The sequence below is a fragment of the Arachis stenosperma genome, chromosome 6 (genome assembly GCF_014773155.1).
Source record: "Arachis stenosperma cultivar V10309 chromosome 6, arast.V10309.gnm1.PFL2, whole genome shotgun sequence".
Lineage (NCBI taxonomy): Eukaryota > Viridiplantae > Streptophyta > Magnoliopsida > Fabales > Fabaceae > Arachis > Arachis stenosperma.
This window is the reverse complement of record NC_080382.1, coordinates 19,690,209-19,714,420: the sequence shown is the minus strand read 5'-3', so window position 1 is coordinate 19,714,420 and position 24,212 is coordinate 19,690,209. Positions and strand designations below refer to the sequence as shown.

General features: G+C 33.7%; 1 protein-coding gene across 1 annotated transcript; it reads left to right on the top strand.

The window, feature by feature from the left end:
• The first annotated feature begins 2,706 nt into the window (after positions 1-2,706).
• On the top strand, positions 2,707-3,885 carry LOC130933821 (uncharacterized). The gene has a single exon (XM_057863428.1). It carries the CDS (start codon positions 2,707-2,709, stop codon positions 3,883-3,885), a length of 1,179 nt encoding a protein of 392 aa, XP_057719411.1.
• The last annotated feature ends 20,327 nt before the right edge of the window (positions 3,886-24,212 follow it).

The window sequence follows — 24,212 nt, the reverse complement described above, 5'->3', positions numbered from 1 at the left end:
TTATAAGGTTATTAATTTTTAGATTGTATTTAATTTTATTTATTTTTATCGATAAATAATAGGATTGATACTATTTATGACGAAACTAATAAAAATTATTTTTAAATTAACAAATTTCTATATTCTTAATGAATAACAAACGTTTAATTAAAAAAGTTTATTTAAAAATTTTAAATTTGCACTAGCTAATTAGAACATTCTATTTAAAAATTTGAAATTTAAAACTCTAATACTAATTCCTAATTAAGTGGCTTCTTAACCGTTTTGATTTTTAAATTTAAATTTTTTTATTTGTCACATTTATAACTTTTTTTCTATTTACTTCGTTTTTCATTGTTATTTTTTATATTATAACAATAGAGGTACTTTTATCTTTTTCTCTCTTTTTACTTATAAGTTGTTCATTTTCAATCTCTTTAACTATAAGTTAAATTTATTGATCGTGAGATTAAACTTATATTTATTTGAAAAAAGATACTTTTGTAAAAAAATATATATTATTCTCTGTAAAATATGTTTACGTAACTAAATAAATGAGAATAAAAAAGAAATTAAAGCAGCCATTCAAAATAAAATCTGTGCGATTTTACATAGACATAAGAAGACACTAATTTCATATTCTATTTGGTAAGTTAGACATGAGAAAAAATTGTAAAAAAAATTAGTGTCTCAAGTTAAAAATTAGTGTTTCAGCATTTTAGAGAGATATAAAATACATATTTTTAATAGGTGTTTGTTTATGAGTATGACTATGTCTTTCATCATTTTTGTCTCAGTAAACAAACACCATACATGTACTACGCTGTCATATGTGTGCTACTTTATTTTTTTTAATAATATATAAAATTTGATAATAAAAATGTATTATGTATAATGTATATATATTTTTAATTGGTTAAAAAATTTATTTATTTGATATTTTTAGGTATATGTTGAAAGATGTAAGAAGTCCAAAGAGAAGTAAGATTATATTGTAGAGAAAATTAATATTAAAAAACAAAGAAAATACAAAGCAAAGCACAATTCAACGTAGATTTTATATAAAAAAATAAATTAATTATTTTATCATTTTTGTTTTTAAGTTAGAATAATATATTTTTTTTATTTGGTATTTTTAAGTATGTCAGTTCTATATATTTAGTTTTTATTTGGTATACAAAATAACTAACATGTCATGAGTATTTTGGCCGAATGAAAACTCATAAAATACAATATTTTCTATATATTATTTAGCTATTGACAAGTAATAAATTATTAATTTACATTGTCTTCGTAATATGTTACTAAATTTGTTTATGAAAAAATTACAGAAAATTCGAGTGATAGTTCCAATGGTGTACATTTTCAATCGGTGTTGTCGAACATTACAAATAGCATTAATACAGATTTATTTTTGGATTATTTTTTTTGGAACTTACTTATGGGAATGTACATGCACTTTATGTATTTTGATTTTCCTACTATTTATTCAATTATAAACTTTAACAAAAAATATGTTCAAAACTAATATCTCGAGTTATCTTATTAGGTAATAACCCAACACCACATTGATCAAGGTCTCCAACTACTAATCTACACTCTGTAGATGAAAAAATTGATGTTCCAATATTAGTGATATTAGTAATTCGGGTATCACACATGAAGCATATGATAGTCCATGTCATCAGACAAGTCAACAACATCTTCAACAAACATCAAATAATATCTACCAGTTACTATGTTAATATGTTTTTATTACTTAAAGACCAAACATTTAACTTTTTAATTGGTCTATTAAAAACAATCATTGGTATATGCTAAATAATTATTATAGATTCATTGGAGTATACAAATGGAATTAGATTGCAAAGGGATGTAAGACTGAATAGGAAGACTATGCTACTTCAAAAGAGACATGGTAAGATAAGCATGATAGATTGTAATTATCACAAAGCTAAAATTTTACTTCTTTTATCTTTAATACTACCTTCATAATATATATTCATAATTCAGCTGATTCAAACATTTAACATATATTCATTTTTCTTTTTTTATAATATAAAGTACTTGATGTATTATCTCTAATGATTACAGGAGCAAGTACATTTAATTCAAATTTAGATACTAAGAATTATAAGAAGTGTGCATAGCTGAAAAAAAAAAAGACACCTAATACAAAGAGAAACATTTTTAAAGGAATTGACTACAAATCTTTCAAAAAATTTTCAAGAAGTTGAGGATATTACTGAAAATACGACTATTTTAGATGATTATGTGCAAATTTAATACCCAGCCATAATCGATGTTGCTGAGAATACAAGTAATTTAAGAAGTAGCAATATCAGCACTTTATTATTTACTATTGTTATGCTTTTTATAAACAAAAAAATATCGTTTAGTGTTCAAGTTTTAAAATTTAAACTAAGATATGGTTATATATTATAATTTTTGTATTTGAACATTGATTGATTGTAAAACTTAAATCTTGAAGTTGGCACAATAAAATTGTATTATATGATCTCATCTTTTTAATCCATAAATTACATTTTTCGGTAATCTTTTATGAATATTATTTTTATACTTAACATGGTGAAAGAAAGGTATATTTTTATATAAAGTATTTGTTGCAGATATAACTAAAACAATTTATTATCTTGGTGATTATTAGATGTGATAGATATTGGTGACCCAGAATTTTTTGTCGGCATTGCGACGCCATGATGTGGTATGAGGAGAGATCAGAGAAGTCCAAAACAGGATCCAATTTTGAGTTCTCAATATATTGTATGCGATGGAAGGTACAACTGCCGTTTTAAAGCACTTGATCGGACACTCAAGAATCTTATGTCAGTTACCGATCAACATAAGACACATCAACCATTTGGTGGTAAGATTGTTGTTCTAGGAGGTGATTTCAGACAGATACTTCCGGTGATTTCGAAAGGAAGTAGACACGATATATTAGCATCCGCTATTAACTCATCTCATCTGTGGTCATTTTGTAAGGTTCTGAAACTGCATACGAATATGAGGCTTCTAATGTCTTCTTTGGATCAAGATGAAGGTGAAATGAAGATATTTGCTAATTGGATACTTGATGTTGGAAATGGAAATATTGGCTCTGTTGTTGGTGATGAATCAGAAGTTGAAATTCCAGATGATCTATTGATTACAACTACTGATGATCTTCTCTCTCATTTGGTAGACTTTGCATATCTAAATTTGTTGCAAAACATGTCAGATTACAAGTATTTTCAGAGTAGAGCAATTCTTGCACCCACACTTAAGAGTGTCGAGAAGGTAAACAATTTTGTCTTGACAATCTTTCCAAGGATGGAAAATGAGTATTTGAGCTCTGACACAACATGTCAAACTGATGAGAATGAAGACGTAAAACAAGAGTGGTTCACACCAGAGTTTCTAAATGACATCAAATGTTCGGGACTACTCAATCACAAGTTAACTTTGAAGTCAGGAGTCGCTATAATGCTACTGCGAAACATAGACCAGACTTTAGGTTTATGCAACGGGACAAGATTAATAGTTAACAAACTTGGCAGCAACGTAATTGGAGCGACGGTAGTGACCGGTAGAAATATTGGAGATAAAGTGTACATTCCAAGAATGAACTTGATCCCTTCAGATTTAGGATTGCCATTTAAGTTCCAACAGAGACAATTTTCAATAACAGTATGCTTTGCAATGACCATTAACATGAGTCAGGGTCAATCATTATCACATGTACGGCTTTATTTGCCAAAATCAGTGTTCACCCATGGACAACTTTATGTTGCTTTGTCAAGAGTTAAGAGTCGCAGTGGCCTCAGGATTTTAATTCTAAACGAATACGGCAATCCAAAGTCATCAACAAATGTCGTGTTCAAAGAGGTTTTTAATAATATTTAGGTAAGAATAATATTATTTTCATTTTAATAGCATGTTATGATTTACACTTTTGTACAAATATTTACTATAGATATAACTAATTTATCTATAACTCTTTTTTCAAATTTGAAATGAAATGTGTAACAAGGAGCACAACATCCAATGATTTTCTAATGAAGTTAGTAAGATACTAGGTTGTCAATAAATTTTTATTAGCTTTTTGATATAAAATTTAGGGTAAAATTAACATGTTATTATTACAGTTATATATGTTCTTATTTTTTTATCTCCCTCCTTATGGTTCAAGAATATTATAAACTTTGAACTCTTCTATTCATATTTTACTTTGAATAAAGATAAAACAACATATTTAACACGTTTATTATATAACGATGATGATAGTGTTATACTAAATTTAAAAAATATATGATTATAAAATATTATTTTTAATTTAACTTATCAAATTTAAATATAAGCCCGTGCATCGCACGGGTTTAACACTAGTTTATAGAAAAGTTAAAAAAAATGACTTCTCTCATAATACTACTATTTTTTATCATACTAGTGTTAAACCCGTGCGATGCATGGGCTTACATTTTAATTTAACATGGTAAATCGAAAATAATATTTTATAATCATAAATTTCTAAAGTTTAGTATAATACTATCATTGTTATTATATAATAAATGTATTTAATATGTTGTTTTATCTTTATTCAAAGTAAAATGCAAATGAAACAGGTTGAAGTCTATAATATTCTTAAGTTATAAAGAAAGAGACCTGAAAAAATAAGAACATATATATATAACTGTAATAGTAGAATGTCAATTTTATATTAAACTTTATATTATAAGACTAATGAAAATTTATCGACAACCAAGTATTTTACTAATCTCGTTAGAAAAATAATTAGCATATGATGTTGTGCTTCATGTTACACATTTTATTTCAAGTCTAAAAGTATAGTTAATAAATTAGTTATATCTACGACAAATATTTATACAAAAGTATAAATCATAATATGTTACTAAAATGAAAATACTATTTTCTTATTTAAACATTATTAAAAACTTCGTTAAACACGACATTTGTTGTTGATGAGTTTGGATTGCTCTCTTCATCTAGAAGTAGAATGTTAAGACTATTGCGACTCTTAACTCTTAACAAAACAATGCAATGTGAAGTTGCCCATTAGTGAACACTGATTTTAGCAAGTAGAGTCCTATATGCGATAATAATTTACCACATGGTGAAATACCTTGGTTTTCAATATTTTTCTCCTCATATATAGTATCCCGTCAGCCAATAATGTCTAAGTTGCATTTCAAATACGATTTAGTTTGTTAACACAAGATATCAATAGCATCATAAACAGTTTTTTCAATTGATGACCAGACCTCATTAATAGCTGCAATAAATTTTCTATCGTCAAGCAATAGTCCCATAAAATAGAAAACATCTTGGAAGTTAGGATATGTAATCCCATTAACTGTCCTAATCAATGTTCTGAAAATCGGTTCGAACCAGCCAATTAGACCAGTCGAACCGTAAACTGGACCTAAAAACGGATCGGTTAATCATCAAAACCGCAAAATTAAAAAACCGAAATTGAACTGGCGAACCGGCCAATAACCGGTCCGTAAAACCGAACCGTGACCCGGCCGGTTTTTAAGTAAGCAACAAAACGCTGCCGTTTTTTAGTCCCCTGAAGTTTGAATCCCTAAATCACGAAAACTCCCAAGGGCCAAGGCTGAGACTGAGATCCCTAATTCCCTTCATTGCTCTCTCTGCTTCAGTGGTTCCCAACTTCCCATTGTTGATGATTCTTCTTCGAGCAAGCTTGCTTAACTGAAGTCACTGGCGTCACCGCGTCACACGGGTCGAGGGCTCGCCGTCGAGAATTGTACTGAGAAGTGAGAACTCCTCAGTGCCTCACTCTCACACGGGTCGAGAATCGCCGTCGAGCCACCGCAGCAGCCGTGGAGAACTGAAAAGGTGCCTTCGCTGTCTCCCACCGCCTCACTCTCACTCTCCCTATTGCATACTTGCATGTTCTGTCTTGAAGGTGCCTTCGCTGTCTGTGTCTCCCACTCTCCTGTTTTAATTTTCTTTGAACTGTGTAGTGTGATTAGTTGATTACTCAAACTGATTGGAGGTATTTTACTTTGAATTGAAAGTGAGTTGTAATTCAAGATGATGAACACCGAAACTGTGAACTGGTTCAATTCTGTCTCCCTGTTTAATTTTTCTTCGAACTGTGTAGTGTGAAACTGTGAAGTGTGAACTGATTCAAGTTCAACATGAAACTGAACTGTGATTCTCCGTGTACTGTGATTATTGACTAATGAGTGATTAGTGAAACTGATTACTGAAACTGAACTGTGATTCAACATGATGAACTGTGAGTGTGTTTAATAATTGTTTACTGATTAGTGATTAACTGAAGTTTTTGTCAAAGTTAAAAGAATGTATATGAGCAATTGCAACATGCATTGTTACTATTACACACAGCAATTTGATGATTTGTTTGATCTTTGTTGCTAGTGTTGGTGTGTGTTGATGGCCTGAAGTTTTGAGCTGTTTGTTAGATATGAGTTTAGATTGTGATAAATTTTGATAATTGTTATGTTTTGAGAAAGTTTGGCTCAGTGATTACGTTGAGCTTAATTGCAGAAGAGGTCTTGCTACTTTGTTGAATGCTGCAGTTTAATCACCAAATTAAACTCTTTTAGTCTACTCTCTACATCTCTTTCTACCTACTCTATCTGTGTATATGCACATTTTAATTTCTTGCAAGCAACTCATTGTGAATAAACATGGTTTCCATTGTTTACATGAGGGGTTTTTTGAGGTATATATACTTGCTTCTTTTATATTTCTTTCATTTATTTACTCTTTAGATTTGCTGCTTGTTTGGTCTTGCATATGATGGATTACTATTGCCGTCTGTCTGCAAAACACATGCATAAATGAAATTGTGTAGATCAAATAGAATGTGATTATTAGCATATTTATTTTTTGTAAATTAATTCTTATGTATGTTGGTGGGCATCTCTCTAGTTGAACCAAGTTCAATATCAATTCATTAATTCTTTTAATACATTTATAAAAGTCTATCTATACTCTTAAAAGACTAAGTAATTCTAATGGGCATAACTAGTACCCTTCCTAATATTAAATCGTAACATGTAGTGGCCACTGTTTATGAATATCAGAATCAGAAGTATGCAAAATCAGCAGGGATGTTGTTGTTGATGTTCTCAGAGCAGGTGTTTTATTTGCCATTTTCATTTCAAGTGGATAAATGGTTTCACTGAATTCAATTTTTGTGCTGCTGAATAAGGCAAGGGATTGTGAATATGAATGAATGTAATAAAATTGTGAATATGAATAAATATGATTGATGACAAACTTGGATGTTGGTATTTTATGTTTAGTTGGTTGATTTTCTTATTTGACTTTTGAGTTTGTATTTGAATGAGATTATAACATTCTGATTTATATAGTACTTTTAATTCGGATGATATTTTAAAGTTTATATTAAATTATAATTATGTTTTAATATTTTTATTTATATTTTATTTATTATTTTATTATAAAATAATTTTTTCGGTTCAACCACGGTCGAACTGGTTGAACCTATAAACCAGTGAACCAGTAACTAGAGCGGTTCGATGACCGGTTCGGTTTTCAGAACCTTGGTCCTAATGGACTCATGTTGTGCAACTTTTTTGAATAATTACAAAATTTTCATATAGTAGATATTACATGTACCCGGTGAAATATAGTTTAATCTCCCGATAAAATATTCTCTCTTGCGTGGATATCATTCCCTTTCTTCTATATTATAAACAAATTGATTTGAAAACTCAGCATATGTTAAAAATATCCTAAAAAAATAAAATTTAAATAGAAAATACTAAAATAAATAAATTTAAATTTATAGAATAAAATCTTAAAACAAATTTAAATAAATAATTTTACATTGAAATCAATATTAAAATCTCTAGATTTTATTTTACTCATCTAATATGTATAAGTGTTTATATAACTTAAAAAATAACAACAAAAATTGTATTAAACTATATACATATATGTTTAATATTTTAAAATTTAAAAATTAACAAATTCATAAAATTTTAAACACGATTTATAAATTATTTGTTATTAAAGAAATAGTTACAATTTAAAAATTAATAATTAATTAATTATTTTATTTTATAAAGATAAAACGACGTAAAGTATTTTTTTAAAATATGTTTCTTTTTTATATTTTTAATATTAATATATCAATAATAATATTTTAAATAAAAAGATAGAAAAAATATTTATTTTCAGCAAAAACAATTTTTTTTTTACAAATTAAAATCCTTCAAGTACAAAAAAAATTAATATTATAAAATTTTTTTAACAAAATAAAATTAAAATAACAATTTAAATACAAAATATTAAAATAAATAAATTCGAATATATAGAATGAAATTTTGAAACAAATCCAAATAAATAAACTTAGAATGAAGTTAATATTAAAATATATAAGTTTCATTTTACTCATTTATTATGTGTAAGTGTTTATATTTAAAAAATAATAACTGATTATCCATCATCGACTTCTCTTAGCAAATTCATGAATCGAGATACAAGAGCCCTCTTACCTGAGGAATGTATTTTTTGAAAAATTTTTTGAAAATTTTAATTTATGAATAAATAACTTAAAATTAAAAAGTAACAATTTAAACAAATAATAATAATTTATGATTTAAAAGAGTAATCTGTAAATAATTTAAAATTTAAAAAATAACCACCTAAACAAAATAACTTAAAATTTAAAAAATAACAACCTAAGCAAAACAATTTATACAAATAAGTTAAATTTAAAAAAGTAACAACATCTTGATGATGATTCTCTCATGCAAGCCTCTCTCTCTCTCTCTCATTCTCAATTCCTTTCTTTCTTTCTTAAATTCCATTCGGTGGAATGAATGGATGAAAAGCCAACTAAATGATTTTTTTTCACACACGATAACCATAAGCTACCATAAGCTACGTATGACTTTTTTTTCACATTGGCCAAAAGCCAAGAAATGATTCTCTTTCTCTTATCAAACTTATTAATTAATTAATGAATAATAATAATAATAATTTTTATTTTTTTATTTTTTTTAAATATCTTATTATAATAAAAATATTTTAAAAATCTTAATAAATTTTAAATTAAAAATATCATAAAATTTAATTTTAATTATTTTAAAAAAATAATTTTCATTAATTAAAATTCTCAATAAATATAATAAATCATGAATAACGTATTATTTAATTTTCAAAGACTCAGTTGTTATAATATCCAATAACATTTAGGATGAATTAAAATAAAAAAAATTATTGTCAACAAGTTTGTTAAATAAAAAATACAACTGAAATTATCAATAAAATAAATAATTTTATCCATGAATTATACTTTTTCTAAAATATTAAACTTATCAACCAAATACGTGTAATCGAACCCAAGAGTATTGAGAGTGTCAAAATTTACAAAATTAAATCTATCTCGTGGGATACTTGACAATTCTGAAAGTATGTGCACATCGGTACGTTGGTTTAAATTAATTACTTACTCATGATGTGTAGTCATGAAATTACTCACATTAAGTCCAAAGATAAAGATTTTCATATGAGCGCCATGTCAGCATATGAGATTTTCATTTGTATTACTATAAAGATAAAAATTCTCTGTATTTGATTGGCTTTAATTTAAATTTGAATTAAATTTGTAGATAAAATAAATATATAAATATATTTAAAATACAAATCCTAACAAACATAAATATTCAAAGTTTTAAACATAACGTTCAAATAAAAAGAATCAATAAATTTTAAAAAAGGTATTTTTTTTAACTATAACTGAGACGTATTAAACATGGTAGAGATCTTATGCGACAAAAGTTGTTACTTAATTTATAAATAAAATTTATCTTAGCAAAATTTAAATAATTAAATAATATCTTTATTTAGTTTAATAAATTTAAATTAATTTTTTTCAAAAATTTTAATTTATGAGTAAATAATTTAAAATTAAAAAGTAACAACTTAAGTAAATAATAATTTATGATTTAAAAGAGTAATATGTATATAACTTAAAATTTTAAAAATAACAATCTAAACAAATAACTTAAAATTTTAAAAATAACTATCTAAGCAAAACAACCTAAAATTTAAAAAATAACAACCTAAGTAAAACAATTTAAGCAAATAATTTAAAACTTTTAAATAGAGTTTTCTAATTAGCTAGTACAAATTTTAAATTTTTAAATAAAATTTTCTAAATTAATTCAATTTTGTCAGAACAACATTAGAAACAAAATTAATTATAGAAGAATGTCAAATTAAAATTTTCTTTTAAATAGTATAAATAACCTCACATTTTAATAAGGCTGATAATTCTAATTACTTTACTATAATCTTTTGTAATTAGTAGAGTAGCTTATAAATTATATAAAGTTTTAAAAAATATTCTCAAACTCAATTGCTTACTTAAAATTAAAAAAATCCAGCCTTAATGTAATAAATTTGGTTTTTCAGAGGCTCTTGTTAGACATATGCCCATGTTGAAATCAGACCATTCCCTTATTTGCCTGCAGCTGTTTCCTGGTAGCACGCAGAATAGAGGTAGAAGGTTGTTTCGATTCCTTGCGGCATGGATTACTCACCCTGACTTTGGCAACGCTGTTGAAGCGTCTTAAAATGTGCATGGCTCCTGGGCTGAGGGCATTCTAAACTTCAAAAATAAAATCAAGAAGTGGAATAATTCAGTTTTCGGGGATATCTTTAGACGGAAACATAGAATCCTTAGAAGACTCCAAAGAATTAACTCAAGTTTGGGGCATTCTCATAATTACTTCCTTGATAAACTCCAAAAAGAGCTGTGGGGGGAGTATGAACAGATTCTCCTCCAGGAAGAACTTCTTTGGTTCCAAAAAGCCAGGAGTAAGTGGATCAACTTCGGGGATCGTAACACCAAATTTTTCCCTGGCTCCACTATAGTTAGAAGACGAACGAATAGGATTGCATCCCTCCAGAATGACACCGGTGACTGGATAACTGAAAAGGCGACCCTTGAGCATATGGCAACCTCCTTTTTTTCAAATCTTTATACAGATAACCAAAATCATATTCCCTTTATCATGACGAATATGTTTCCCACTTTAAGTAGCGCAGACATCAATGCCATAGGCAGGAATGTATCGGACGAGGAGATCAAGGATGCGATGTTTAGCATTGGTAGTTGGAAGGCACCGAGCAGAGACAAACTTCAAGCTATCTTCTACCAAAGTCAGTGGAATAAGATAGGCAGCGACGTGTGTAATCTGACCAAAAGTATCTTCCAGAAGAGGTTAATAAGACGCTTATCACCCTTATCCCAAAAATAGAACCTGTGACACACATTAAGCAGCTGAGACCCATCAGCCTCTGTAATGTGTCGTATAAGGTGATTACAAAAATACTGGCAATCAGGTTAGAAGTGTCATGAGCAAATTGGTTATGCCTAATCAGTGCAGCTTTGTTCCTGGTAGACAGAGCTCCGATAACATCATCATCAACCAAGAAATCATTCACTCAATGAGACAGAAAAAAGGAAAAAAAGGCTGGATGGCCATTAAGATTGACCTAGAAAAAGCTTATGACAGGCTCAATTGGAGCTTTATTAAGGAGACCCTTATGGACATTGGTTTCCCCAGAGCTTCATAAACATAATCCTCTCCTGTATTTCAACTGCCAGAATGAAAGTGTTGTGGAATGGGGAGGAGCTGGAAGAATTCTCTCCCACCAGAGGAATCAGACAAGGAGACTCCATCTCTCCATATATCTTTGTTCTCTGTATAGAAAAACTTTCACAACTTATTAGTGCAGCAGTGGAGCATGATTTTTGGAAACCCATTCGTCTGAAGAAGGATGGGCCGCCTATCTCTCACTTGTGCTTTGCGGACGATATTATTCTCTTTGCAGAAGCCAGCGTTGACCAGGCCAACACTATTAATAAATGTCCTGAAGCTTTCTGCAAGAGCTCTGGCCAGAATGTGAGTAAAGAGAAAACTAGAGTCTTTTTCTCCAGAAATGTGGGTCACAATGTGAGAACAGAGATTAGCAATGTCCTACAGTTTGCTAGAACAGATGATCTGGAAAAGTACTTAGGAGTTCCTATTCTGCATTCTAAAGTTACAAAGCACACCTTTGAGGACATCATCACCAAACTCCATGCCAGATTAAATTCTTGGAAAGCCTCATCTCTCTCCTTGGCTGGAAGAACAACTCTGGTGAAATCCGTCCTTTCTTCTATGCCTTTATATAATATGCACTCTGCTTTATTACCTACTACTACTTGTAATTCTATTGATCGTATTTGTAGGAACTTTATTTGGGGTGACATCGACCAAAACAAAAAGGTCCACCTCCTTAGTTGGAGGAAGATATGTGAGCCAAAACAATCTGGCGGACTGGGAATTAGACATGCAGGACGCATGAATCAAGCTTTTATGATGAAGGCAGGTTGGGGGCTCATAGCAAGGAAGGATGATCTTTGGCCCATAATCCTCCAGTCAAAATATGGATGCGGAAATGACATTATGCCCAAAGTGGCGAAGAGGCGAAGCAATTCCAACCTTTGGAAAGGTATTTGTGCCTCTTGGGACAGCGTCGAACGCAACTGCATATGGAGAGTTGGCGATGGCTCCCAGATCCGGTTTTGGGATCACTTATGGGTTCCCGGAGTAGGCCGCCTAAGTGAATCCACAATCCAGGTAAGCAATAGTATTAATTTTTCTAAAATGCTGATGGACTTTCTTGATATCTCAGGGCATTGAGATGTGGGAAAGCTACGAAGTTTGCTGCCTGAGGAGATAGTTAAGAAGATTGTCGCTATTTTCTCCCCGTCCCCTTGGAAGGAGGCGGACCACCTGGCCTGGGGGCCCTCCTCGGACGGTTCATTCAGTACGAAATTAGCCTATCAGGTGACCATGGAGGACCACTATGCTCCTAACAAGAACTTCCGGCTGGTGTGGAGTTGGCAGGGCCCAGAGCGAATTAGAACCTTTCTTTGGCTGGTAACCCACAATGCTATTCTTACGAACGCAGAGAGAAGGTGAAGACACTTAACTAATGATGATTCTTGCCCAAGGTGCCGGTGCCATGAAGAATCAGCCATTCATGTGCTTCGGGATTGCCCATATGCTATGAGCATCTGGAATAGTCTTATCCCCCCTAACGGAAGGAGCTCCTTTTTCAATACTGAGCTCAATGATTGGTTATTTCAAAATCTGACGGCTAATAATATCTGGAATTGCCTGTTTGGTGTTGCGATATCTTCTATATGGTACTTCTGAAATAAGTTTGTCTTTAATGGAGAATCGGTTCATGTCACCACGGCCATTAACCAAATTAGAGCTCAATCCGAGGAGTTCTTCAGAATTTCTAGTAGCAATTTAAAACCGCATAACACCCAAGCTGCCGGTGAATCTTTTATACGCTGGTGTCGTCCTGAGGAGGGGTGGGTCAAAGTTAACGTCGACGGTTCCTGGTTTGGTCATACAAATAATGCAGTTTGTGGCGGTGTCTTCAGAGACTCGAATGGCAGATTCTTAAAAGGATTCTACTGTAAACTGGGGAACTGCTCTATTATGCATGCAGAATTATGGGCAGTTATCTATGGGCTGAATATTGTCACTGCTAATGACTACCAGTACCTTGTTGTTCAATCCGACTCTGCTGAAGCCATTAACTTCATCAATCGCGGATGCTGCCCCACTCACCCCTGTGCTCCGCTAGTCCAGGATATCCGTGCCTTGGCAGCTAGAATAAATAAAGTCGTTTGGCTTCATTCCCTCCGAGAAGCTAATTCTGTGGCGGATATCCTAGCCAAGAAGGGACAGGAACTCCCTATGGGGTTGCACCTGTTTGATCAAGCCCCCCCCCTTTTATTAGCTATGTGCTGCTTTGTGACTGTTTCGAGACCCTCAAGTTAAGGGGGTCTTGAGTTTTTATTTCTGTTTTGCTGTTTGTTTTGTTTCCTGTCTTTGGGTCCTTGACCCCTTATTTCACCAAAAAAAATTATTTGAATTTAAATTTAAAATTGTAAACATACTACTTTAATTAAAAATTATAATTAGATTTTTTTTAAATAAGTACATATTAAAAATCAATAACTAACTTAATTGTATCAACAATAATTCATATGAGAAATTTATAACTTTATGACATTAAATACTAAATTAAAAATTAACAGAATATCAACGGTGTGAATAGAATTAAAAATAAAACCACAAGCAATAACCAAATAACTTCAACTTATATTTTTAAAAATTCTAAATTTCAAACATAAAAATCGAAAAGAACCAAAAGAAAAATAACAACTCAAGAAAAGACAATATTCGCACCAAAACAACCATATGCTTGGCATTATGCCATTATTCTATTAGATATGTTAGAATATAATTAGGATCAATTAGGCTCAATTAGTATTATTTAGTATATCTGAATATTTATTATAGGAGATTACGTCTTTATTATTACGATTCTCTTAGCACCTATAAATACCCTTCTATATTGTATCGTTCCAAACAACTTGAATAGACAACTTGAATACACTAAATAACACACAAATCCTTTCTCTAGTTTAGTCTCTTGTTTCTAACATGGTATCAGAGCCATGGTATCCTCCTTGAAGATGATAGGTTGTTTTCCTTGCGGTGAAATTACCGAATTTTTTGTATTTTTTTCTATGCCATTCTTCTTTCCCTTTTGTCACTCCTTTGATGCTTTTTCACCTTACCAACTAACCTATTTTCTTTGTCTTGTGTTCTTTTTCAAGTCGAATGATCAAACACCATTGTCATCCGCTGCTTACCTATTCTCATGAAGAAATCATATAGTTTTCGTTCTCTCGTGGCAATTACGTCTGCGTTCTCTCTCATAGCAGTTTCGTCTGCATTCTCTCTTGTTGCAGTTTCGTCTGCGTTCTCTCGTGGTAGTTCCGTCTGTGTTCTCTCGTGGTAGTTCCATCTGTGTACTCTCGTGGCAGTTCCATTAGCGTTTTTCTCGTGGCAGTTCCGTCTGTGTTTCGTCTGTGTTTTCTTGTGGCAGTTCCGTGTGTTCCGTCTGCATTTTCTTCAGATAGCGGCAGTTTCGTCTGCGCTTCTTTCCGACAAGCGCAACTCCGTCTGCGCTTCCTAATTCTTTCAGATAGTGGCAGTTCCATCTACGCTTCCTTCCGGCAGTTCTGTCTGTACCCGCAGCAGTTCTACTGTGCTTCCTTCCGACAGCGGCAGTTCCATCTGCGCTTTCTTCCGACAGTTCCATCTGCATCCGTTCTATTAGTTTATGCATTTTTTTATTTCGTTATTTTAAATAAGTTTCAAACTCAAGTTGTCACTTGAGTTTGAGGGGGGCTGTTAGAATATAATTAGGATCAATTAGGCTCAATTAGTATTATTTAGTATATCTGAATATTTATTATAGGAGATTACGTCTTTATTATTACGATTCTCTTAGCACCTATAAATACCCTTCTATATTGTATCGTTCCAGACAACTTGAATACACTCAATAACACACAAATCCTTTCTCTAGTTTAGTCTCTTGTTTCTAACAAGATAGACTCTAAAAGGGATTTCAAAATACGTGCATCCAAATTCTCAAGTTTCATTCTCAATCTTGATCTTTTTGCAAGTTGAGGTATCTCCTTGCACCTTCGAATCTTCCGACTCCGAGGATAGTCGCTTGGCTGGTGTAATAGCATTTTTCAACACTTCGATTTCATCATTGTTCGCAACTTCGTTGGAGAATTCAAGCAACAAATTCTGTACAAAATACTATGTTAAATTAAAGACTTCCTTCTCACATTTGATTTTATCTCAATAATATTTTTTTGAATAAAATAAAGATCTAACTTTGAGAAAACAAACAAATAAAAAATTTATTGTTTGAATAAATACCTTAGCACCTTCTACTTTCTCCCCTTCAATGATTGAGGATGCCTTTGAAATTGGAAGCAAATAATCGGTGTAGTCAACATCCTAAAATTATAATTAGTTATTAATTATTATTTATAAATTAGATACTACTAATGACCAAGGAAGAGAAAAATAAACTGATTTTTAATAGAAAATACACTTATAATTGTACTCACAATTTAAATAGGGTGAGCCTTTTTGAATTTATTTATGAGGTCCACATTATGAGTCACCTTCTTAACTTTATAAGAAGGTGAAAAATATGGATTATCAGATATTTGAACTTTAACGATGAAGAGGAAGGTCTTATAAATTAGGTTGAGCAAAAGTGTAGGTGTATCCAATAGATCTCCTTTGTGCAGGGTATTACATAATATATTAATAATAAATAATATAAAAATTATCATTAAAAATATCTTCACTAATGTTTTTAGAAATAAATATTGGTTAGAACTTACTGATAGGAGTGGATCAAGTATTTCTACACAACTCTTTTCCAAAACTTGTTTTGCCTCCTCATCAAAGACTACGATTACACCTACTCACGTCTTCATCGAGCCACACCATCTCAATTGAGTATGGCAATGAAGAATTTTCGTAATTTGGTAGTGTCCATAATCATATCACTCGTATACATATACACAAACTGTCAATTGTAGGATTGATTTCTGTGATTTTGTGAATACCAGCCATTAGAATAAATAGAGAAATTTTAGATTTTGGATGTGTGTAAAGAAAGGATTTGATGTACTTTGAATTGTGGTGCTACACATATAAATTATACTTTTATAGTTGACTCATAGCTAAAATTTTTTAAATTTGATTAACTTTAATTGAAATTTGAATTAAATTTGTAGATAAAGTAAATAAATATATTCAAATTTACGTATATAGCTGCAACTTTTGAAAAAAATCTACAAAAATTTAAAAAATAGTGCTAAAAATTATCAACAAATTTTTAAAACATAATGTTAAAATTTAAAAAATAACAACCTAAATAAAACAATTTAAAATTTAAAAAATAACAACCTAAGTACACTCAATCTAAGATTTAAAAAATAATAACTTTACTAAAATAATTTAAAATTTAAAAAATAATAATCTAAATAAAATAATTTAAAATTTTAAAAATAACAACCTAAATATAATAATCCAAACAAATAATTTAAAATTTGAAAATAACAACCTAAGAAAATAATAATTTATAATTTATAAATATAAATCTAAAAATTTCTAGTGACGACACCTAAGCAAATAAACTCCCAGACTTTACGTATGAGCGCCACATCAGCATATGAGCTTCCCATTTGCATTACTATAAATATTTCTATAAAATAATTACTTTTAGAACTAAAAATTCAAATACAAAATAACTTATTTATAAGTTACTTTTAATATAGTCATTTATTATTTAAACTTTTTTTTTTCAAAAGTAACTTAAACCTAAATTCTCAAAATGGTTCCTCATATTGGGCTTCTGCACCAATTTCACTTCTGAATTTTCAATTGCACCATTTTGGTTCTCGAGATTGAACTCCAAGCTCCATAAAAGTCCACAAGCCTATTTCCGACCTGAGTAAGCAAATCGGAGTGCTGATCTGACAAGTGGCTGCCACGGTGGATGTTCCATATGGCGTTGTTTAGGGTTTTGGTGCCTAAGAAGAGTAAAATGTCACTGTTTTACATGAATGAAGAAAACCAAATGTTGGAGCCATATGGATTTTGATCACTCACAGTCTTCTCTTTCCTTTCTCCAACACCAAAACGCTTAGACTCCCTCTTTGTCTGACAATGGTGAAAGCTTAGTGCAGTAGTTTAGGGTTTGCGAGTTCGAAAATTTCGTGGGACAACCAGTGTCGCTGTGAAATTCACAGAGTTCACAGTGCTGTTGTTAAAGAAGCACCATTGTTATTATTATTGAGGTGAGTACACAGTGGCCTTTTTTTTTCAACAATCATAGCTTGATTTTCAAGGATTTAGTTGGCTTTTTATTTGTTTGTGGTGGGGTGTTTTCATCGTTGATAAAGCTCTATTTTTGCTCTATTTTTACTAGCCATGAAATGCAATCTGTAATACCCGGTCTAACCGAAATTAATTAAATGATGAGTTAAGTAGGAGCGAATATGCTTGGAAGATTTGGCAATTGGAATTTGATAATTTAAATATGATATTTGGATTCAGTGAGTTTTTCCGAGTCGGAAGACATAGTTTTCTGCGTAAAAGCGCGCAGTGGAATTTTGACCGGCAGTACCGGCTGAGACCTATCTGGTACTGCAGCTGAGAAAATTGATTATGAGTAAATAGGATTAAGAAATGAGGAATTATAATTAGGGGAGGTAGAAATATTTGAAGTACGATTTAGAGCGCTAATCTTAAAGGTTTTGGTCAAAAATTGGGCCAACGGACAAAAATAAGTGAACTGGGCCTAAGTGGGCCCAAGACCCAACATATATAAACATTAGTTATGAGCATTTCAGCTCATTTTTACCCTAAAAGAGGAGTGTGGGGCGCTGATTTGAGAAGAGAGAAGAGAAGAGAGAAAACCTAACTCTCTTTGATCTTCAAACCACCATAACTTGAGCTACAGAGCTCCGATTGACGAGCCGTTTGCGGCCACGCGTCGCTCTTCTCATCCTCTACAATTCTATCTAAGTTTTGTGGTGATTATTCCATTCATCTCTACCCAGTTTTCGAAATTCCCCACTGTTACACGTTTTTGGGAAGTTAGTGTTGAAATCTTGTGATTTTGGGTGTTTAGGGATACTCCAACATGGATTCTAAGTGGGTTCTATCCCTACTTCATATGGACTGAGGTAAGAAGTACTCAAACCCTTGTGATTTATCATCTTTATGAGCCCTAGGTTGATGTATGTATGTGATATTGGTTATGTTAGTGTATTTGGTGATTTTGATGCACAATTGGGAGGTTGGTATTACTTGTGGAGCTTTGGTGAAGCTTGGAGCTAAGGGTTGGTAGAGACTTCCATAGAAGAGGCTCAATTGATTTGGCTACAAGAGGTACGGTTTAAGTTTCATTTAAGTACCGTGTGGTGTGATGAGAATTCCTAGGCTAGATGCCCCTAGGATTAAGTTTGGATTGTGTAAATGGTTGGTGCTAATATGCATGGTTGGTATGTAATGTGAAATTAATGATTGGATTGAGAATTATGTGGCCTTGTATGTTTGGTGTATTGAAAATTTGATGTATTGGGTAATGAGTATTAATTTGTGGTTTATGCATTTAAATTGTGAAATTGGGCCGGAGGCCGTAAATTTTGGGCCGGAGGCCGGAAAGAGGTAAGGGAGGTAAGTTGATGTGTGCATTGTATGATGACACAAGTGATTGGATAAATCTCATATAATGAATATGCGAATGATTGGGTTGATTGTTGAATAATAAGGTTTGAGGAGTGAAGGGTGAAATTATGTAGATGAAGTATGTTTGGTTTTGGGTTGAGAAATATTATGTGGTCATATATGTGATTATGATTATTGATGTCTTGATGGTATGACGATGCATGAGAGGTATATATATTGTGATATATGCCTGAGGAATGATTAAGGTTGATTTGTGGGTAATACCACGTGATAGTGATTATGATATTGATTATGTATAATGGTTGATTGGAAATAGTATTGTTGGAAATTGAGATGAGGAAGGATGTATGACATGTTGATATGTTCGTAATTTAGCCATTTGCTTGAAATAGGTAAAGATGGTTATATGATGGTCTTGTGATTCGTGGTAAAGTGTTAATGTATGAGTTGAGGAGGCTTGATGTTGATTTTGATATATTTTGATTGGTTTCAAAAAGGGTTGAAATTGGCATGTTTTGGTTGATTTTGAAAAGAGTTGAAAATGGCTTGTTTTGAAAATGGCACTTTGTGGTTTTGTATGAAAAACATGGTTTTTGGGCATACTTTGACGGGACATAACTTGGACTACGGATCTTTGTTTTGTGCCAAATCTGTTTAGAAATGAAATTGGATCCGGGATGTCCATGCCGTTCGAAGAACGAGTGAAAAACGATTTAAAATGAGGAAGTTATGTCCGTCGGAAGATTGGGGGTTGAATCTGTGAATTCTGCAGCTTTTAACTTAGAAAATTTTTAGCAGAATGAGCCTCCACGCGTAGGCGCACTTGGCGCGTACGCGTCGTTCTTCGAGAAGGCACCATCCACGCGTGCGCGTGGTGTGCGCGTGCGCGTCGATGCGCTGCACCCATTGCCCAGCCATTTTTCCGAGAGTTGTGCCAGAATTGTGCCAGTCTTGTGCTTGGGGTGCAAGTGTACCCACACGTACGCGTGGCTGACGCTTACGCGTCGTCTGGCTGTGTTTCAATCTGCGCGTCTGCGTGTATGACGCATACGCGTCGATGAGCTTTGTGGGCATCCACGCGTGCGTGTGGAGTACGCGTACGCGTGGCCCTGCTTTCATGCCAAAGTTGATTTTTGAGTTCTAAGAGCCAAATCTCATACTTCTAAGCCTCCGATCTCACCCCTTATGTATTAAATCATTATGATATGCTTAGTAATGAGAAAGGAACTAGGGGATGTGGTAACTTGCGAGAGAAGCAAGGGGAAAAGTTATGATCAATGGTGATCAACGATGATTATATGAGATATGGAGGATGACGGTAGGAGTACTGTGTATGCCATGAGCCGAAGGGCTATATCTATTGATAAATGGCTGGTTCTTGATTGAACCATGAGCCGGATGGCTGAGTTATTGCCGGGTCACGGCAAAGCCATTATTGATTATGGCTGAGTATAAATGCATATATGATTAATGAATGAATGTGTTGAATGGATAATAATGGAAAATGTTGAAATGTGATGTGTAACCCCAGGTAGTAGGCAGTGGCGTTGTCCACTTGCTCCGGGTATGAGACGGAAAAGGATGTTTATGATAAATGAGTTAATTATAGAGTTTTGAATGAATGTAACTCTGATACCTGGGTAGTAGTAAGGGTTGGGGTTCGTCCCACTTGCTCCAGGTTAATGTTTGAGATTTGATAACAATGAAGATTGATAATTTGAATTGAGATTGAATGAATAAATGCTTAAGATACCTGGGCAGTAGCAAGGGTTGTGGTTCGTCCCGCTTGCTCCGGGTCAATGCTTAAGATACCTGGGCAGTAGCAAGGGTTGTGGTTCGTCCCGCTTGCTCCGGGTCAATGCTTAAGATACCTGGGCAGTAGCAAGGGTTGTGGTTCGTCCCGCTTGCTCCGGGTTAATGCTTGAGATACCTGGGCAGTAGCAAGGGTTGTGGTTCGTCCCACTTGCTCCAGGTCAGAGATTGTGACGCCTGGGTAGTAGCGGTAGTAGTGGTGAATCCACTCGCTCCAGGTTGGACTGTTAAACACCCGCCTGGGTAGTAGCCGCAGTAGTGGTTGTTCCACTGGCTCTGGGCTGAGCGGGTAGTAGCAAGGGGGTTGTAGCTCAAACCTACTTGCTCCGCAAGGGGTGTTTCTGTCCATGGTTAGCTACCAGGACGTGTCGGGTTGGCTATATAACCGACAGATGATATCATCAGCCATAGGGCATGCATACATCATTTGCATATGTTTGAATTGTTTGGGTTTGCCTATTTGTTTTGGATTTCTATATCATATATGCTATGTTACCTGATTACATGCTACTTGTTCTACTTGTACCTTATTTGTGTATTACTTGTCTGTATTGCTTGTGTTTGTACAACTGAGAGATCCCTCATGATGGTGTTGGTGGATGTTGGGGGCTGTTCTTGATGAGATGAATTGATAATGCGATTGCATAATGATGATGATTTTTGAATGAGATCATTTGAGCCCCCTGGGTAGACGCAGTGATGTGATTTCACTAGCTCCAGGCGAGGGTATGATGTATTGATATAGAGTTGCTGAGGCAGAACAACTGGTAATGGTTTTGCTTATGATTCTGAGTCTGATTCGTGGAAGAATCAGCGAATTGGGAAGCATGTGTAACATGAACTAGATTTAGTATCCCCTTACGACAGATGCCTATTTATGGATTAGTGAGAATCTAGGCTGGATATTTGGTGAAAAGGAGTTTAGGATGCTTAGTGAGTTTTTATTGCAGTGCATTGTATTTATTTGGCACTTTTACCGTACTGGGAACCCATGGGCCCGGGGTTCTCATTCCGTATATATCTCTTGTTTTTCAGATACAGGTCCAGGTGCTCAGAAGTGAGCTGTGGTTCGTCTGAGAGACGGCGAAGATCTTTATTTTCTCTACTTTGTGTTTTGCTTAGAATCTCTCCACCTTTGTTTTGAAGATATTATATTATGTGTTGAACTCTTTTGGAACTTGCCTATAGAGGCTTTTATGTTTCCTTTGGGAGAGATTAGGATGTACTGTTGTCAGTTACTTTCATACTGTACCCTAGCCGGCCTAAACTTCGCGGGTCGCGACTAGTGGCTATTACTTATGTTATATATATCTATCTGTTATCTATCTCTTAATCTCCTTTATGCCTTGTCCGCATATCGCATTCGGGCTAACAGTTTAACTTTTCGTTGTCGAAACGTGAGTGAAACGTCTTCGCGATTTTATTTCTACTCTTTTCAGGCTTCTCGATTAATATTCCTTTCGAATTTACCTATATTTATATATTAAAAATCCACTTGAGAGTCGTATCACCATAATATCATTGACTTATGACTCGAGCATAAGGATTTGCATATTAGGGTGTTACATTATGGTATCAGAGCAGTTCGTCCTCGTGAGCCTGAGGGATGGAACTGCTTATGCTTCAATGCATACTCTGAGTCTGTGCCTGTGCTAGTTAGGGTATCCAACCGATACATCTAGCATGAAGTCCATGAGTGTACCTTTGGTACTTTGAAGCACTATACTTCCGATATTGAGACTGATCAACTTGATATCGATTGTTTGGTGTGTATAGGAACCAGATGGCGCCTCGTGGACCCAGTCAGGGACGTGAGAGAGATCGTACTAGCACGCAGGAACCGGAAGTCAACCCGAATAACCCGGTAAATCTTATGGCGGCGTTGGAGAATATGGCTGCTGCTATGCAAGCCACTGCGGAGGCTCTTGGGCAACAGATAAACAATAATGGCAATGGCAGAAGGGAAGCTCAGGGCCCGATGACACTGGCAACTTTTTTAAAGGTTAATCCACCTAAGTTCAAGGGAACCACCAATCCGACTGAAGCTGATACTTGGTTTCAGGCCATGGAGCGAGCACTACAAGCGCAGTTGGTGCCTGAAGAGCAGTGTGTTGAATTTGCTACCTATCTGCTCACGGAGGAAGCATCGGATTGGTGGCAAGGGGCTCGACGTCTCCTACAACAGGGGGATGATCCTATCACTTGGGATGCCTTCCAGGTAGAATTTTATAAGAAGTACTTTCCAAATTCCGCCAGGACAGCCAAGGAATTGGAGTTACTACAGTTGAAGCAAGGTGCTATGTCCGTATCTGAGTATACAGACAAATTTGAGGAGCTATTTAGGTTTTCCCGCATGTGTCAGGGAGCTCCGGGAGACTTCGAGGAATGGAAATGCATTAAGTATGAAGGAGGGCTCCGGAGTGACATCTTGAGTTCAGTGGGACCAATGGAGATCCGAACTTTTTCAGAGTTGGTGAATAAGAGCAGAATTGCTGAAGAGTGTGTGAAGAGGATGGTTACAGAGAAAGGAAGTCATAGAGAGCACAACCAAAGATTTGCACCAAGGGGTCGAGAGTTTAAGGAGAGAGGATACATGCAACACTTTCCCCAAGGGCGGAATAACTTTGCGACGAGTGAGGAGTCCCAAAGAAATGGTAAGGGAAAGCGGACATCGACTTCTTCTGATGTTTCGAGCTGTCAAAGATGTGGAAGTCATCACCCAGATAGGCCATGCCGATTGGGGTTAGGCGTATGTTACAAGTGCGGGTTACCAGGGCATGTATCAAGAAATTGCCAACAAGGAGAGAGTCAGGATGCGGGCCGATTGCGGCAGTAAGATTGAGGTAATTGCAATAATCAGGCTTAAATGGCAGCGTGTGATTTTATAATACCGCCTGTACAGTAAAACTGGGAATGTCGAGCTTAATGTTAGACTGAGAAGCAAACCGGATGGTCCGAGTAAGGAATTGCCTTAATACAAATGGATAAATGCCCGTGATGTAAATGATTTTCTGTTGAGAATGATGTGTTGTGTTTGTTATGTAGTTGGTTGATTTCTAGATTTTTGGTAAAACGGATTGAACCCGTGACTTTTAGTTCCTTTGATTTAAATAGATAAGGAATTGTCCTAAATGATGGATTTGGAAACGTTGATTTGAAATGCCAGTCATACTAAGTTGTGGTTGGGTACTTGAGGAAATAAGTGATGGAGCTAAT